The sequence below is a fragment of the Mesocricetus auratus genome, unplaced genomic scaffold (genome assembly GCF_017639785.1).
Source record: "Mesocricetus auratus isolate SY011 unplaced genomic scaffold, BCM_Maur_2.0 Super-Scaffold_100028, whole genome shotgun sequence".
In the NCBI taxonomy this organism is placed as follows: Eukaryota; Metazoa; Chordata; class Mammalia; order Rodentia; family Cricetidae; genus Mesocricetus; species Mesocricetus auratus.
Genome location: NW_024429209.1, coordinates 3,359,363 through 3,376,186, shown reverse-complemented (window position 1 = coordinate 3,376,186; position 16,824 = coordinate 3,359,363). Strand labels below are relative to the sequence as shown.

At 49.8% G+C, this 16,824-nt stretch overlaps 1 protein-coding gene across 3 annotated transcripts in view; it reads left to right on the top strand.

Annotated features, from left to right (window-relative positions):
* The window catches only part of Soga1 (suppressor of glucose, autophagy associated 1), a 64,382-nt gene extending 47,809 nt beyond the window's left edge, over positions 1 to 16,573 (top strand). For 2 of the 3 annotated variants that reach the window (XM_013124083.3, XM_005084600.4), the window contains 4 exons: positions 236 to 307; positions 1,156 to 1,226; positions 2,512 to 3,862; positions 8,459 to 16,573. In XM_013124083.3, coding sequence (XP_012979537.2) covers positions 236 to 307; positions 1,156 to 1,226; positions 2,512 to 3,862; positions 8,459 to 8,605 — 1,641 coding nt within the window. In that variant the 3' untranslated portion in view covers positions 8,606 to 16,573. The remainder of the gene's footprint in view (positions 1 to 235; positions 308 to 1,155; positions 1,227 to 2,511; positions 3,863 to 8,458) is intronic. The other variant, XM_013124082.3, reaches the window with a different exon arrangement.
* The last annotated feature ends 251 nt before the right edge of the window (positions 16,574 to 16,824 follow it).

Here is a 16,824-nt window from a genome sequence, read left to right as displayed (position 1 = left end):
AGGAACAGTACTACAGATTAATGTAGCAGTAACAACTGTTAACTCTATGTCAAGAAGATGCCTCCCTGTAGCTGCTTGTATTACTGTGTTCCAAACCCACCTGTGGGGGCTCAGATCTGCTACCCAGTGAGAAGCTAATGCTGGGCTCACGATGTGGGTCACATGGACTATCGAGTTGAGAGTGCCCTGCTCGTTACAGCCCTGCCCACCAGCACATACCTTTTGCCTCTTTCAGCTGCAGAAGGCTGCCGAACCCTGGGTCCTGAAGCACTCTGACCTGGAGAAGCAGGACAACAGCTGGAAAGAGGTGAGGGCGTCCCTGGTACCCATGTTCTATTGGCTCCCTACTATGCTCGAAAATTTCTTACTTGTGGGAAATGTTAGCAGAAGGATGCTAACCCTGTCCCAAAAGCCATATCTTCCTCACGTCCTGGGTTTATTAGCCCCAGGGTCACTACCCTATGACTCTTGCCCTTGGATTGGGACTTGGGTAGGGTCCTCTGCTGGGGCTATCTGACTACACCTGGGGGAAACCCCAGCCCACTTCAATTATACACCAGCAGAATGCAAGGCCTTCTGAATGACTGTGTGGTCTTAGGGGAGTCACTCCATCTCTCAGCCCCAGCTGTCTCATTGCCCTGGCCCAGTCCTGAATGGGGTCAGTAGGGTCACACTGGAGGAGCTTGCACATAGGTTCGGGGCATTACCCACAGAACCCAGAGCTGAGTAACAAAGGTATGTGCAGGCCCTTCTGATCGCCATTCCCTCCTCATGACGGCATCCTACTCAGGAAATGGGGCTACAGAAGGCAAACGCCTATTCTGGGAGCTGAGACTTGGAGGATTTGTGGGGACTCACAGAGGTAGTGATGAAGTTGTGCTAAGTCATGGGTCCCGAGGATCCAGTGTGGGTCATTACCATCAACCACAGCAACTGTCATGGGCTAAGTTCTAGGTCTCAAACAGTCCCTCCTTGCACTCCAGGCACCTGAGCTTGGGTCACATCTAAAAGGCCCACTGGCTGAGCGATCCTACTCCTCAGAAGAGAGAGAACTCACATATGGAGGCCCGGGCTCAGCTCCCACACTGTCTGCTGTCACCTTCCTTTTACACACTGATCACCAGATTTGACTCTTCTTGTCTCTTCCGTTGACAGACACGAAGTGAGAAGATCCACGACAAGGAGGGTGTTTCTGAAGCTGAGCTTGGGGGACCTGGCTTAAAGAGGTGCTGGCCCCTCAATCCCCAGCTCCCATCCCCAGCTCTGCCTCCCCCATAGACCCTTGGCTTTGACTCTCTTCACCCTGCTGCTCCATGTGTCCACTCCTGTCCCCACAAGAGTTGGGAGAGCCACCAGATGTTTTTCCTCTGGAACCCCGGTCATTCAGGCACTGGAAAGCTCGGGCCATGAGGATTGCAGTGTGCAGTTTAATGTTGATCCTGGGTGTGGGAAACTGGGGCCTCAGCTGCACTTGCTGGCAAAGAAGCCCTTTGGTCCCTTTAAGGGTTGTCTTTTCCTCCCTGGAGTTTGAGTCATGGTAGATATCCATTCCTGGGGTTGTTGGGCAGTGTCCATTGGGCCCAGCCCTGTGCTGTGGCAAGGAGACACTCAAGGATTAGTGTCTCAACCATTAAGACCCTTCATGAAAGAAGCGACAGGCAGCCGGGCATTGATGGCGCACGCCTTTAATCCCAGCACTCGGGAGGCAGAAGCAGGCAGATCTCTGTGAGTTCGAGGCCAGCCTGGTCTACAGAGCAAGTTCCAGGACACAGCCTCCAAATCAATACAGAGAAACTCTATCTCAAAAAAAAAAAAAAAAAAAAAAAAAGAAGAAGAAGAAGAAGTGACAGGCAATACAGAACATTCTAGAGAGAGAGAGAGAGAGTGTGTGTGTGTGTGTGTGTGTGTGTGATTACTGGGGCAAGAAGGCCAGGCTTCAATTCTGTCTCTGCCATTTCTAGCACTGGGGCCTTGGGTACCACCCTCTCTGTAGTGGGATAATTGGAGATGCCCCTGGAGCTGCCTAGTGACCAGTCATGTGCCGTAGAGCAAACCTTACCTGGTTGTAAAACAGGAAATGAAGGCCCAGAGTCAAGGGAATTTCAAATGATTGGTAGAGGGTCCAGGGCACTGCCAGATAGTCAGTGGGCAGCTGGAGCTCCAGATTGCTGAGAAACCTGGGGGCAGCAGAGACTGCACCCATCAACCAGAGCTACTCCAGGTAAAGTATGAGGAGGCCAGGTACAGATTCCACCCATCGTGTGCTAAGGGCTGCTTTCAGGGGGGCTGTTTCTGGCTTCCGCTGTTGAGAGGTTAAGTATAGTGCTAGTGTTCATGCCACTTGTGTATATAGGTGGGTGTGGAGAGAGGGTTCGAGGAGGTGCCAGTAAGACTGTCCACAAGAGATAGACAAGACAGGCTCGGTCTCCACATGCATATCCCAGTAAGTATACTAGCATGCTTGATATGTTATTTTCCATTAATCCCATTTTCTTCCTCTGCTTTTCCCAGGACCAAATCAGTTTCCTCCATGTCTGAGTTTGAAAGTTTGCTCGACTGCTCCCCTTACCTTGCTGGTGGAGATGGGCGGAACAAGAAGCTGCCCAACAGCCCCGCTTTTGCCTTTGTGAGTACTGAGCCGGTGGAGCCCGAGAAAGATGCCAAGGAAAAGCCTGGGCTGTCCACCCGGGACTGCAACCGCATGGGTACGCTGGCCTGCCAGGAGCCTGCAGGGAGGCCCATGCAGCGCAGCTACACTGCTCCAGACAAGACGGGCATCCGAGTCTACTACAGTCCCCCAGTGGCCCGGCGCCTGGGCGTCCCTGTGGTGCACGACAAGGAGGGCAAGATCCTCATTGAACCAGGCTTCCTCTTCACCACAGCCAAGCCCAAGGAGTCAGCCGAGGCAGACGGGCTGGCTGAGAGTTCCTATAGCCGGTGGCTTTGCAACTTCTCCCGGCAGCGCCTGGATGGAGGATCTGGGGGCAACACCTCGGGTTCTGGACCTGCTTTCCCTGCAGCCTTGCATGACTTTGAAATGTCAGGCAACATGAGTGATGACATGAAGGAGATCACCAACTGCGTACGGCAGGCCATGCGCTCTGGCTCGCTGGAGAGGAAGGTAAAGAGCACGTCCAGCCAGACGGTGGGTCTGACCAGTGTGGGCACGCAGACCATCCGGACAGTCAGTGTGGGCCTGCAGACTGACCCTCCCCGCAGCAGCCTCCACAGCAAGAGCTGGTCACCCCGCAGCTCCTCGCTTATGTCAGTACGCAGCAAGCAGATCTCCTCCTCCCTGGACAAGGTCCATTCGCGCATTGAGCGGCCGTGCTGCTCGCCTAAGTATGGCTCACCCAAGCTCCAGAGGCGATCAGTGTCCAAGCTGGACAGCACCAAGGACCGCAGCCTGTGGAACCTGCACCAAGGCAAGCAGAATGGCTCAGCCTGGGCCCGCTCCACCACCACACGGGATAGCCCAGTGCTGAGGAACATCAACGATGGGCTGTCCAGCCTCTTCAGTGTGGTGGAGCACTCAGGGAGCACCGAGTCCGTCTGGAAACTGGGCATGTCTGAGGCCCGAACCAAGCCCGAGCCTCACAAGTATGGCATTGTGCAGGAGTTCTTCCGGAATGTGTGTGGCCGCGCACCAAGCCCCACTACTGCAGTAGGAGAGGAGAGTTCCAAGAAACCAGAGCCCCTCTCCCCTGCCAGCTATCATCAACCTGAGGGTGTAGCCAGGATCCTGAATAAGAAGGCAGCCAAGGCAGGTGGCAGTGAAGAGGTCAGACCCACTATGCTCTCCCAGGTCGGGAAGGATGGTGTCCTTCGGGATGGAGACGGAGCCTTGATCCTTTCCAGTGAGGTATGGCTAGACCTTGTCCGTGAGGGATAACATAGAAAGTTCAGACTCTTATGTTTTATTTTCTGTTTTTTTTTTTTTTTTTTTTTATTCTTTAAAGTCAGAGTTCCTTGTAGCCCCGCCTGGCCTTGAACTTTCTATGTGATTGAGGATGACCTTGAATTTCTGATCCCTTGCCTCTGCCTGCAGTGTGCTGGGATTGCAGGTATGTGCATGACACCTGGTTTATATGGTCTGGAGATGGTAACCAGGGCTTTGTGCATGCTAGGCAAGCACTCTACCGACTGAGGTATGTCCCCATGCCCTCCTCTGGCTCTTAAACTCAGGGAAGATATTATCTGTGAGTTTTAAAATGCTGTTACACTGATAGGGGATGAGCATGAACATTCCTGACTTGAAATAACACAGGCCTGATGCCAAGAGATTAGCGAGAATGGCTTAACCATTTGTTTTGCCGCCATGCAGATCTCTGCAGCATCCCTCTGGAGGAGAGATGTCCCTATAGAGTGACTTGTTAGGCTTCTAAGAGTCAGTAGTTAGCATTCTGTGTGTGCCTTGATAGCTTAAGATTGCTGTAATAAGAGGACTAGTGCCAGAAAGAAAGCTTTGAAAAGTTACAAATCAAGGCTTTACCCACCCTCACTCTTAGAAGACTAATTATAACACATTCACTAACTGCCACTTCCCCGCCCTAACAAGACTTCACAAAATCCTCTGAGAATGTCTGGCTGCACACCCCACTCCTGATACCAGTTTTGTTGTGTTAGGGGTTATTTGAAATTCAGTCAAGGAATGTGTCTAATTAAGTGTTGGAAAAGGGGAAGGAGTGGCCTCTGCAGGATGATAGTGTCTCATGGAACCCTAAAGTGGGCCTGGCGGACTCTACAGCATCTCCTTCTTCCTCACTTGAACTCTGTTTTCTTCTGTTTCTCCTCCCTTACTTTCTTTCTGTTTTTTTTTTTTAATATTTTATTTTTATTGTATGTACATTGGTGTTTGGCCTGTGTGTATGTCTTTATGAAGGTGTCAGATACCCTGGAGCTGGAGTTGCAGACAGTTGTGAGCTACCGTGTGTATACTGGAAATTGAACCCGGGTCCTCCGGAAGAGCAGCCAGTGCTCTTAACCGCTGAGCCTTCTCTCCGGTCTCCTGGTTTTGTTTGTTTGTTTGTTTTTGTTTTTGTTTTTATTTTTACGAGACAGGGTTTCTCTGTATTGTTTTGGAGGCTGTCGGACCAGCCCGACCTCGAACTCAAGGAGATCCACCTGCCTCTGCCTCCTGAGTGCTGGGATTAAAGGCGTGCGCCACCACCGCCCAGCTTGTTTTTGTTTTTTAAGATTATTTTAGCCAGGCGTTGGTGTTGCACGCCTTTAATCCCAGCACTCGGGAGGCAGGGGGAGGCAGATCTCTGTGAGTTCAAAGCCAGCCTGGTCTACAAAGCTACACAGAGAAACCCTGTCTCTAAAAACAAAAAAAGATTTATTTATTTTATATTTATATATATGTATTCGAGTCCATCTGGGTATTTTTGCATGTATGTGAGAGTGCTTGCAGAGACCAGAGGATGTCAGGCCCCCTGAAATGGAGTTCCAGGTACCTATGAGCAGCCTGATGTAGGTGCTGGGAACCAAACACAAGTTCTCTTCATGAACTGAGTCCTGAACTGCTGAGCCATCTCTCCAGCGCATGCGCTCACTCTGTGCTTTTGCCTAAGGATCAGGCAAAACATTACAGCTCTGATTTTACATCTTCCAGTTCAAGCACCTAAGAGACATTGACACAAATCCCTCTGTCCCAATTTGTAGTTTCAGGAGAAGGAAATTGATTGGTTCAACCTGGATGAAATGTACCGCCTGTTTTGGTTTAGCTGTAGGTGGGGGTGGTCCCACTGTGGACTCAGCGAGAGCTATAGAAGGAAGTACAGAACTGTAAGGATGGAGGAGGCCGTGGGTGGGATAGGATTGTGACGGACTCAACAGGGTCACTTCTCCCTTGCTGTGTTCAGGTGGTTTCCAGTTTTTCCCTGTGATTAAGAATACTGTAGTGAATTTGTTGATGCAAAACTTTTTTATTTACATTTCAGATTATTCCATTAAGTTTGAGTTGCAGAAATAGGAGAAAAGGATACTTATAAGGCATTTGATGTATTGCCAAATAATCTTCCAGAAGAGATTGTCTAGATTAGGGTCTAGCTCAGTTGCACAATCTAAGTCTATCATGTGTGAAGCCCTGTGTTTAGTCCTTGTGGACAGAGGTTTCTGTCCCACCTGGTCCTGCAGCCATTTGGTCTCAAATAAACACACAGAGGCTTATTTAATTATAAACTGTTTGGCCGATGACTCAGGTTTTTTATTGGTGAGCTCTCTCTTAATTATTCACCCATTTCTATTAATCTGTGTATCTCCTTGTGGTCTTGGCTTACTGGAAAATGCCCAGGAGTCCTACCTTCTTGGTAGCTACATGGCATCGCTCTCACAACCACTCTCTGCGTTCCTCCTCCCAGAATTCTCCTAGTCTGGTGGCCCCACCTATATTCCCTGCCTGGCTACATCCTGCCATTGGCCAAACAGCTTTATTCATCAGCCAATAAGAGAAACATATTTACAGCAAACAGAAGGACATTTCCCATCAAGTCCTAGTATATTCAAGAGAGGAGAGAGGGAGGGAGAAAATGAGGATGAATACGAGAATGAATGAGAGAGTTTCAATTTTAGGAGTCTGGCATAGGATCTGGCCAATGGTTTAGTTCTGGTCTGAGTCCCAAGGTCTGAGAACCAGGAAAGTTAATGACTTTAACCAGATCTTAAGATGGGCAGCCTTATGGCCAGAAGTGCCCTTATTTTAGTTTAAGTCCAAATGCAAGAAAGGGAACCAGCAAAAAGTACTTGTCACCAAATATGACATTCTAGGTGCAATCCTTGGAGCTTAAAAGGTAAAGTGAGAAAACTGACTCATGAAAATGTTCTCTGACCACCACTGCATGGATGCGTATACCTATAACTCACAACACAAGATGAATGAATAAATATTTTTAAAATTAATAAAAAATAGAAAGGAGGGGGGAAATCCAGTGTCCCAGTCTGAAGGTTGTCAGCCATGAAACATTTGCTTACTTTGGGGAGAGGCAGCCTTTTGTGCTTGCCTTACATAAATGCCCAGAATAATGTCGGACTTGGTGTCCAAGGGCCCTGTGGCTTAGTCACATTGATACAGAATGAGCCATTACAAACCAGACGTGGTGGCACGAGCTTTTAATCCTAGCATTTTGGAGGCAGAAGCAGGAGGGTCTCTATCAGTTGGAGACCAGCCTGGTCTACGTGGCAAGTTCCAGACCATCCAAGGCTATATAGAGAAACTTGGTCTCAAAAAATCAGCAACAGCAACAGCTGCCATCATGTCCATAAAACCAACACAGTAAGAAATAATAGCATGAGCTGGCCCAGCACTTAAGAGCATTTACTGGGTTCAGTTCTCAATAACTGCCCATAACCCCAGTTCCAAGGGATCCTATGCCCTCTTCTGTCCTCTGGGCACTGCATGCCTTTTTATCCCAGCACTCGGGAGGCAGAGGCAGGTAGATCTTTGAGTTTGAAGTCAGCCTGGTCTACAGCCAGGGCTACACAGAGAAACCTTGTCTCAGAAACACAAAAACAAACAAGCAAATGGAAAGAATGGATCTACCTAAATATATAGCAAAAGTGAACTTGGAAATGCCCAGTGCTCCCAGGGGAGGAGGAAAGCATTTACCAGATGGGATACCACAGACCCATGAGTAGCTGAGACAAACACCACAGCTTGAGGCCAGCCTGGGCTGCATAGTAAATTCAAGGCCAGCTGGAGCTACCCAGTGCGACTCAGTCACAAAGAAGCGAACAGAAAAGCAAATTGGAGCTGAGGATGTAACCCAGTGGTAGAGCACTTGCCTGGCTTGCTCAAGGCCCTAGGTTCTATCTCTAGTGCTGGGGGAAAGTGAATTGGAAGATATTTCTTTCCATTCAGTAGAATCCTGTAGAGCCATTACAACAGAGACCCAGCGGCTGGAGAGATGGCTCAGCCCTTAAGAGCACTGGCTACTCTTCCCGGGGACCTGGGTTTGATTCCCATTACCCATATGGTGGCTCACAGCTGTGTATAACTCTAGTTCCAGGATATTTGACACCTTCTTCTGGGTTCTGGGCACTGTGTACATGTGGTGCACAGACACACATGCAAGCAAAATGCCTAAACACAGAATAAATAGCAACAAAAACAAACCAACAGAAAGTACCAGCATTCACAGTGGTAGAGAAATGTTTGTACTTTGCAAGTGCAAATAGTAATAATAATAATAATAATAATATGCTTTGGGGATGAGTTCATGTTGGTCAGTGTATGACTGTTTAGAATGTTGAGAATCTTAACCATGGATAATGTCTGCCTTCTCAGACTTTATTAAAATGAGGATCCATTGTTGCCCTAATAGGAGTAACGTGATAAAATTGGTCTAGAACAGGGTTGCAGCCCCTGGGAAGCAGTGTGAGACATGGCTGAGTCCTAGTTCCTGCGTGGCTGCAGTCAGTGCCTGGGGCTGCTCCTGACCTCCTCCTTGTCTCTTCCCAGGATGCTGTTTGTGACTGTAGTGCCCAGTCGCTGGCCTCCTGCTTCGTCCGGCCATCCCGCAACACCATCCGACACTCTCCTTCCAAATGCAGGCTGCACCCTTCAGAGTCAGGCTGGGGCGGGGAGGAGAGGGCAGCCCCGCAGTGAGCCACAGAGCCGCCAAGCTCCTACCCGAGCACCCCAGACTCTGGAGATGAGGCAAGAGGTCGTCCTCAGCCTCACTCTGCCCAGGGGGAACAGAAGCTGTGCCACTGCCAGAGAAGAGCTTTTCAAGGTGATACAGGGTGTCCCACTGACGGCTGGGAGATGACCTCTGATTTCCAGGGGAAGGCAGTGAGCAGGAGAAAGACCAAACCTGAGTGATCAGGACTGGGCCTTGAAAGCACCTGAAAAGCTCTGCAAGTCACCTCTGGGTCCCAAAGAGGGCCTGGCACCACCCACACCACTTCTTAGAAGGATCCAGAAAAGGAGGCCTTTCTGGCCAGGCTCCAGGAATGGGGCTTACAGGGATGCGCCCTACTGACCACATGTGGAGAAGCCACTGAGAAGATTGGGTTTTGCTTAAGGTCCAGCTTGACGCTCTTGGATGAGCTGGGCTGGGCAGTGTCACCGTCACTCCTGCTTCCTCCCCCCAGCCCTGCTGATGCGGTTGCTAGGCCTTCTTGGAGGAGAGAAGGGGGATATGATAGAGCAGAAGCCAGGGCCAAGTACACTTGGAATCCTGGAGCCCTGGATCCCCCTGCCTGCACTCACATGTAGCAAGAACTGGGAGGCAGGTAGGAGTGTGTAACGTATAAGGTTCAGAGTTGGAGGCCAGAAGAGCTGGTTGCCTTGTTAAGGTGACTTGAAGGCCCAACTTTCTTAGGAGACTCCATGAGAACAGAAATGGGTAGGGTCCATCTCAACACCTGATGCCGAGGTAAAAGCCTACATGCCATGCCTTGATCCCTAGGGCCTCTTTCTTGGTAGCAGATGGCTGCCACAATCCTGCAGCAAGTAGGGGGCAGAAATGCTCCCTTTGAGAGACTCTATTGGTCAGGTCAGGCCAGAGAGAGCTTCAAGAGGCCAGTGTCCCAGGACACAGCCCAAGACAAGGGCCTACAAACATTTCTTGCCTAGATTGTTTATTTGAATTTTTCATACTATAAATATTTAAGGTGATTTACTTTATTTTAATAATTTAACTTACCCCCCAAAGCCCTTAAGGTAATTTATTAGAGGTATTCTTGCCACTGGGACAACGTGGGGCTTGTGACACCATGGAGTCCCCCATGTGGCTGAGGCAGCTCAGCACCAGGCTCAGATCGCCTGGTTTTGTCAGAAGGGCCCCTTGGCAGAACTGGGGCTCTGTACCTTATTCCCCCAATACCACTGACCATTTAGTCTCGGATCACTACATTTTACTCATTACCCGGTACTTGGTCTGGCCTCTATGAGCCAGGCTGTAAATGCTTCAGACGAAGTGTAGGCCAGAATGATGTCTCCACTCCCCTGACAGCTTCCATGATCCTTCACACCCCTCGCCTCCCCCCAGCACCTTTTCTCACAAGTCAAACATAGATGGCTGCAGCTCTGTTCCGAGCACAGCCACCCCTCCATGCTCCCCATGTAAGAACTCGTACGAAAGCAGGATGGACTTGTAGAATGCTGCCTATTGCAGCTTTGCACGTGGATCTGAGAGTGTCTGCCAGCCTGCCAGCCTGTTCACCAGCCCTTCTCGTAGCCTTACAGCCACTCGTGGCTCCTCTTCTAGCCCCAGCTCTGCTCCCTGTCCTTCCTGTCCCTAAGAGTCGCCTGAGCCACGCCAGTGTAACTCAAACTGCAGTATAGGGAGCTCACATGCCTCCCCTTGGTGCCAATGAATCAATTCCAGTTGTACAGGTGATGTGCTGCCCTCCTGTTCCTGGCTGGGGATCCAGACTCATCCAAGGATGCATTGGCTTTTGTGCAGAGTCCCCACCAGAAAGGCAGAGAGCCAACTGCAAGGCTAGTTTCCTCCAGCATTAGGGAGATGCCTCTGCACTCCCACCTACCAGATTCCAGGCTACCTTTTTAGGGACACCTGGAACAGTTACCCAAAGCCCCTCGACCCCATTCCCTATGGGCAGTATATCAGGGTCAGTCCATCCCACCAGCTGTTGCCTCGTGTCCCAATGGGCAGAGTCAGCAGGCCAGTGGACCGTGGGCCTGGTCCCTCCAGGATGCTACTGCTCTCCTTCAAGAGGTCAGAGACCCCTCAAAGGTTATCTCCAGCTGAGGGGACCACACCAGGCCACAAGCCACCAGAGGCCTTCTGCCACCTCCCAGAGCTGCTGAGAGCCAGGGAGGCTTGAAGAAAAGTCCCCATAGACCTGCACCCCAGGGCTTAGGGGCCACTCAGCCTTACCATCGTGTCCCATTTGGGTTGTTGTGCGTTACCAATGTCTCAGCACCTGGCCCCTGTGGCCCCCAGCAGGTGTTGCAAGCTCCAAGTCTTGGTTTTCAGTCCCTGTTTCTAATTCCTGCTTGCCACTGTGCAAGGCCACTTGTCACCGTCCCTATAGAAGCTCTGGACACAGGGCTTGATGGGGTTGAAATGTTACATGTAAATATTGGTTTGGTTTGACCTTTAGCATTTTACTTGGTAACTGGTTCTGTTTCCTTTTGGGGGGTGGAAGGGTTGGTTTGTAAATCTCTCTACTCTTTTGAAATGTAATTTCTAAGTTTGTTTGTTTCTTCAAATGCCTTTTATGTCTTGGTAACATTCCCAAAGCAGAAAACTGCCTGGCCTACATGGGATACTCCCCTGGAGGCCTGGGGTTGTGGGAAGGAGCAATGCCCTTTCTCCCAATCCATCCTCTTTCTGTTCACCTCTGCCTTTCTCCTTCTTTTCCTTCAGCCCTCTACCTCCCCCTCTTCTCTCCTCCCTTCCTCTCTCCCTCCTTCCTTCCTCCCCCCTGTCTCTTTCTCTCAACCAATGTCCCAAGGAACCTTGGGGTCCCAGTCCTCTATTGCCTGGCTTAGGCCCACAGGGTTGACACAAGTTGGCTGGGGGCGTGAGGTTGAGTTACATGATTGAAACTAAACTATGTCTTGTCTCTTCCCAGGGCTAAACCAAGTTAGATCATCTTGGAGGCAATGGTGATGGGTTTTGAAATGAAATTCAGAGCTCTTGGGGCCCCCGACTGAATAAGGCATCGGAACCCATTTCCCTTTGCCTTGTATCCTTCCTCTCAGTTCTTAGTCAAGCCACCAAGGCTTGTTCTCTAGGAGCTCAGATTGGGCCCTATCTCTTGGTCTCTCCAGGGATATTCATCTACCACCTGGCCGCCAGGTGACAAAACTAAGTTCTCAAAAGACTTGACCTTCCGGCTGCCACCATGCCACTCTGTGTACCTTTCATGGATATGTCCATCACTCAGCTTTGTCTTTTGCCCAGAGACTACCAGAGTCTTCCTCTTCCCCACCCTCCCAGAACGGATGCCATTCCATTAACTGTCCACTAGCTCCCTCTTGTAGTAGCAACCTCCTTGTAGTAACAACCATCCCTACACCGGACTCCCTAGAGTACTTTACTGTTTAGAGACCTCCTCAGGTCTCTCAAGGGCAACTCTTAGAGACAGTTTTGACAGCTCAGGGCTTAGTGCTCTTGTTCTGAAAACGAGAAAACAGATACAGTTCTCATGGCTGAGCCTAGAACCAGGAAGTCATCAACTTTCAATTAGACTCCTTCCTCCTTTCTGTACAAATTCACGGCAAGACAAGAGCCCTAAGCCCTGAGCTGGGATATTGGGGTGCGGGTGTCTCAGCCAAACTCTGCTTTAGATAAATTACCCCAAGAATTTCCAAATGGCACCAAAACCAGTGTTCCACCCTAGTCACTTGTTTGATAAAATAACAAAGCTAGAAAGCTGAGGCTGATGGCACGGCCCTTTAACCCCAGCTACTCAGAGGCTGAAGCAGGAGGATCAGGCTCAAAGCCTGCTTAGGCTACAGAGTTAGTTTGTGGTCAGCCTGGGCAGTTTTCTGAGGACTTGTCTCAAAATAATGATTTTAGAAAGTGCTGGGTAGCTCAGTGGTAGATGCTTGCCTCCCATGTGTGAGGCCCTGGGTTCTTTACCTGGTATTGGAAAACAAAGAACTAGAAAAATCAAAGGGGGAGGACTGGGGGCATCTCAGTATCTCAGTAGTAGAGCACTTGCATAGCATGTGAAAAAAGAAAAGAAATGTTCCCCAATCTACCTACTATAACCCCATAGATACACAATTTAAATTACACCCCCATACACACACACACACTTTTTGTTTGTCTGTTTTTGTTTTTAGACATGATGGTGCTATGTATCCCTTTCAGATCTGGAAATTGCTATGTAGACCTTAAACTTGTAGTAATTCTCCTGCCTCTGCCTCCCAAGTTTAGTTAACTAATAATTGACAGGCATATACCACCATACACAGCCTTAAATTTCATTCTGGAGTTTTCAAAGACTGGGGAGCTGGTTCGTGTTTTACCTAAGACAAAGCATGTTTTCCAGGTGACTATTTACAAAATAATAAACTGCCACCAACTCGAATGACCTTGGCCAAATCACATAGCTAGCCTGTGCCTCAGTTTCCCCAGTTATAAAGTGGTGGCTGTGGTAAAGGCCAAATGCATCTTGCCTGTTTATCTCCCAAGAAAGGCTGAAGTTCTATATAAATCTTAAATCTGGCCCACACTCTACAGACATTGAGCCCCGCAGTGACCTAACTCCAGTGATGCCATGTACCGCCTTCTCTCATTGTCCAGCCTTAAATAAGTAGACCGGAACCACAAGAGAATCTCAACCAACCTGCTCACTTTTTTTTTTTTTTTTTTTTTTGGTTTTCCGAGACAGCGTTTCTCTGTGGCTTTGGAAGCTGTCCTGGAACTTGCTCTGTAGACCAGGTTGGTCTCAAACTCACAGAGTTCTGCCTCTGCCTCCTGAATGCTGGGATTAAAGACGTGCGCCACCACTGCCTGGCTCCCGCTCACATTTTAAGCTGCTACGTTAGTCCTTTTAAGTAAGTGTGCATTGCTTGTGTGTGTGTGTGTGTGTGTGTGTGTGTGTGTACATGAGTGCACACACATGCCCACACACTGGAATTGAGACTCAGCATGTGAGACAAGAACTTTACCATTGAGATACATCTTCAACACCCAAGAGGCTTTTAAAAAATTATTTACTTTGAGACAGTGCCTCCTATATCATCATTTGGCCTCCAACTCACTGTGCAACCAAGGATGAACTTGAACTCTAGATCTTCCTGTTTCTATCTCCACTGGCATTTGCCACAACCCGGACCTTAAGTGTCTTTTATGTACATTCACAATATTGTGTCACCACTACTATCTTCAGAACTTTTTCTTGGCCCCAAACTGAAATTGTACCCCCTCATAATAATTAATAACTGACCCCCAAACAATAATTCCCCCCTCTCCCGCTCCAGGGCTGAATGACCTCTGCTCTACTTCCTTTTTGCGCTGGTCTGTTTTAGGTACTGGTCATGTAGACAGAATCCTACATTTATCCATGTCGTCGCACCCTTCATGTTTTACACATGGAGAAGGGAGTGGCTTGTCCAAGGCCTCACAGCAAGGCAGGGGAGGAGCTGCAGCACATCCCAGGACTCCTGACTCTCAGAAGGTCCTGTACAGAGTGTGTGAAGCGTGCTCTGGGGACTCGGCCGAACCCCATCTTCCACCTCATACCCACCCCGCCTTTATCATCCTTAGATTGCCCTCTTCTTGCCACCCCTTTTTAGCTGGTTTCTACCACCAGATGAAGTAGTCCTAGCCGAGGACCAGCTTTTCTTCTCTGGGACTCTGGGATTTCTACAACGCCAGCCCTCAGCTCTCCTATGTCCTCTCTGGTACACTTTTCCCTCTTAGGGACTTTCGTCTGACCTTGGCAATCCTCTTCCTGTCCCTAAAAACTCACATCCCACCCCATCAGGGAAGTGCTATGTCCAGTTGGTCTTATAATTTCAAGGTTTGCTCTTAGGTCTGAAATTATCCAGACTTGTGTTTATTTTGTATTTTTTTCTTACTAGAGGGATGCCTCTTTGTTACATGCATCATGCAATGCGTCTCTTCCACCCTTCTCATGCATCAACATCTCTTCACCCTTCTCATCAGACTGATCCCACCCCAGCAGCCTCCCAGTCCAGAAAACCTCCAGTCCCACCCGAGTCTCTGCCTCCTGTCTTCCCTGCTTCTCCCAATAACCGTCACATCACCTTCCCCTGGGAGGATATGTGATGGACACGAAGCTGGTGTTCACCTTTGGGTCTTCTCTGTCCTGCCCACTCTCGGTGGCCTTGGTATAGAGCAGAAGTTTGACTTCCTTTTCTTTGGTTTTGTGTCTCTCTGTCCATCCTGTCTTTCACGTCCCCCAGATCAGCTCATCTTGGCAGAGCCTTGCCCTCCTGAACCAACAGCATTTGCAGTTTGCAGAATCCACAGACCCATTAAAGGCAACTGAGGGCATGATACTGGGCCACAGCTCCTGCTCAGGGCTCCTCTGCCATCTGACGACTTCCCTTCCTCACCCTCCCGGGAGCCTTCTCTTCCCTTTGTCCACCCCATTGACCCTGCTCTCCCCTTGCTGCCCTTCACTAGCTCCCTGGACCAAAGGAAGGAGTCTTTGGTTTCCTCTGAATATTATGGCAGGACTGAGACAGGCGGAGTCTGGATTCCTTGTCACTCCACATCCAAAGTCACCTATGCCACGTCTACAAAGAGAAACCTCAGCTAGCAGTCTGGAAACCTACCCCAAGTTTGAGCGTCCCAGTTTTATGGTCCTCCCAGGAGCACCAGGATGACCCTATGGACTTCAAATATCCTTTGCATTTTGGGATCCTGCAGTCTCCACTGGATCCTTTGGGCCCTGGCACCCCTGGCTCTTCTCTTGGCTCTGCCATTGATCTCTGTGCCTTATTTTACTTCTTTGCACAGGGGAGGGGGGCTCACCCACCACAACACCATTCCTAGCATCCATCTACATCTTTTGGTACCTCTATAGCTGGGCCTTGCCAACATGGCTTGCCTTAGGAGTACCAGGTTGCCAAGGCAACTGGAGGTACCACTGGAGACTAGTGCCTCTCAAACTCTGTCCCAGCAGTAGAAGCCTCACCAGGAAAGTTGACAGAAGTGCAGATTGTTGGTCCCATCCAAGACCCTCTGAAGCAGGCCCAGCAGCTTGGGGGTTTGAAAGAGCCTCTGAGTCATTCTGATGTAGACAAATTTGCCAGCAACAACAACAAGGGTGTTGGCCTAGGTGAACTGTCAGTTCAGTTTGGGAAGACTGGGCCTGGCCTGGGCTAAGAACAATGGAAAACAGTCAGACAGACTTGTAGAGTCAGGGCCTCTGCCTCCAATAAAAAATCACTGTGGCATCTCTGTATCCTATTTGTGGAAGCCGGGATGGGGATGGGACAGTCCAGCTCACCATCCCCCACCAATTTTGGTTTGGGGAAATCTGTATAGGGGGTCACAGCAGGTAAGGCAAGGGGGAGAGTCCCCAAGGCAGAAGGCAAAAGTGTCCTCTCTTTTCTCCACCCGGGTCCTCACCATCGCCAGAGGGAAGAAACTGGCTGCAGGAAGAAAAGCCCCCTCACCATCAGCACTCCCACACTGGACATCTTTATCCTCCCAATCCCAAGGAGACCCGTAGACAGTGCCAAAAACCAGTTCCAAACCCCAGCGCCTGGGAAAGAGCTAGAAGCTGCCTTTCCTCCTCATTCTGTCTCCCCTCCCCCACCTGGCCAATACTGTGAAGTCCCTTCTTGCTCAGCCTGGGGAGGGTCCTGCAGTCGTGGGCCCTGGGGGACCCCTCAGGAGGGAAGGGACCAAGGGCATCCTTGGGCCAACTATCCACCTCCCCCTTCCACTGTTCTCCCCTCCTCCTCCTCCTTCTCTTCTTCCTACCACTACCCCCATCCCCCTTTCTGTCTTTAAAGGCTCCTTCCTGGGATGGATTGGGTGACAGGAGGACAGCCGTCTAGTCCACCTGCTCTCCTCGCCCTGTGTCTTATTTCAGACATGAGAACTGTACAGTGTAAACTTACAAAGTGTTTTTAATGGTTGTAGATTGGAAATAAAGTATGTCATATAAACGGTTGCCTACTTTCTGCTCTCTGCTTTTCCTTGGAGAGGCTGGTGGGGCCCCAGCAGATTTGAAAAGGACTCCATCCCACCTGGGATTACCTAAGAGGAAAACTGGAGCCAGCTGGCAGGTTTGGAATCAACTAGATGAGGCCACTGGGGGTTCTGGTGGCTCATCGCTGGTAACATCAGTGTCTCTCAGTAAGTGTGTCACCACTACCGAGAAACAAACACAGAACACTCAAGGAGAAAAATAGAACCA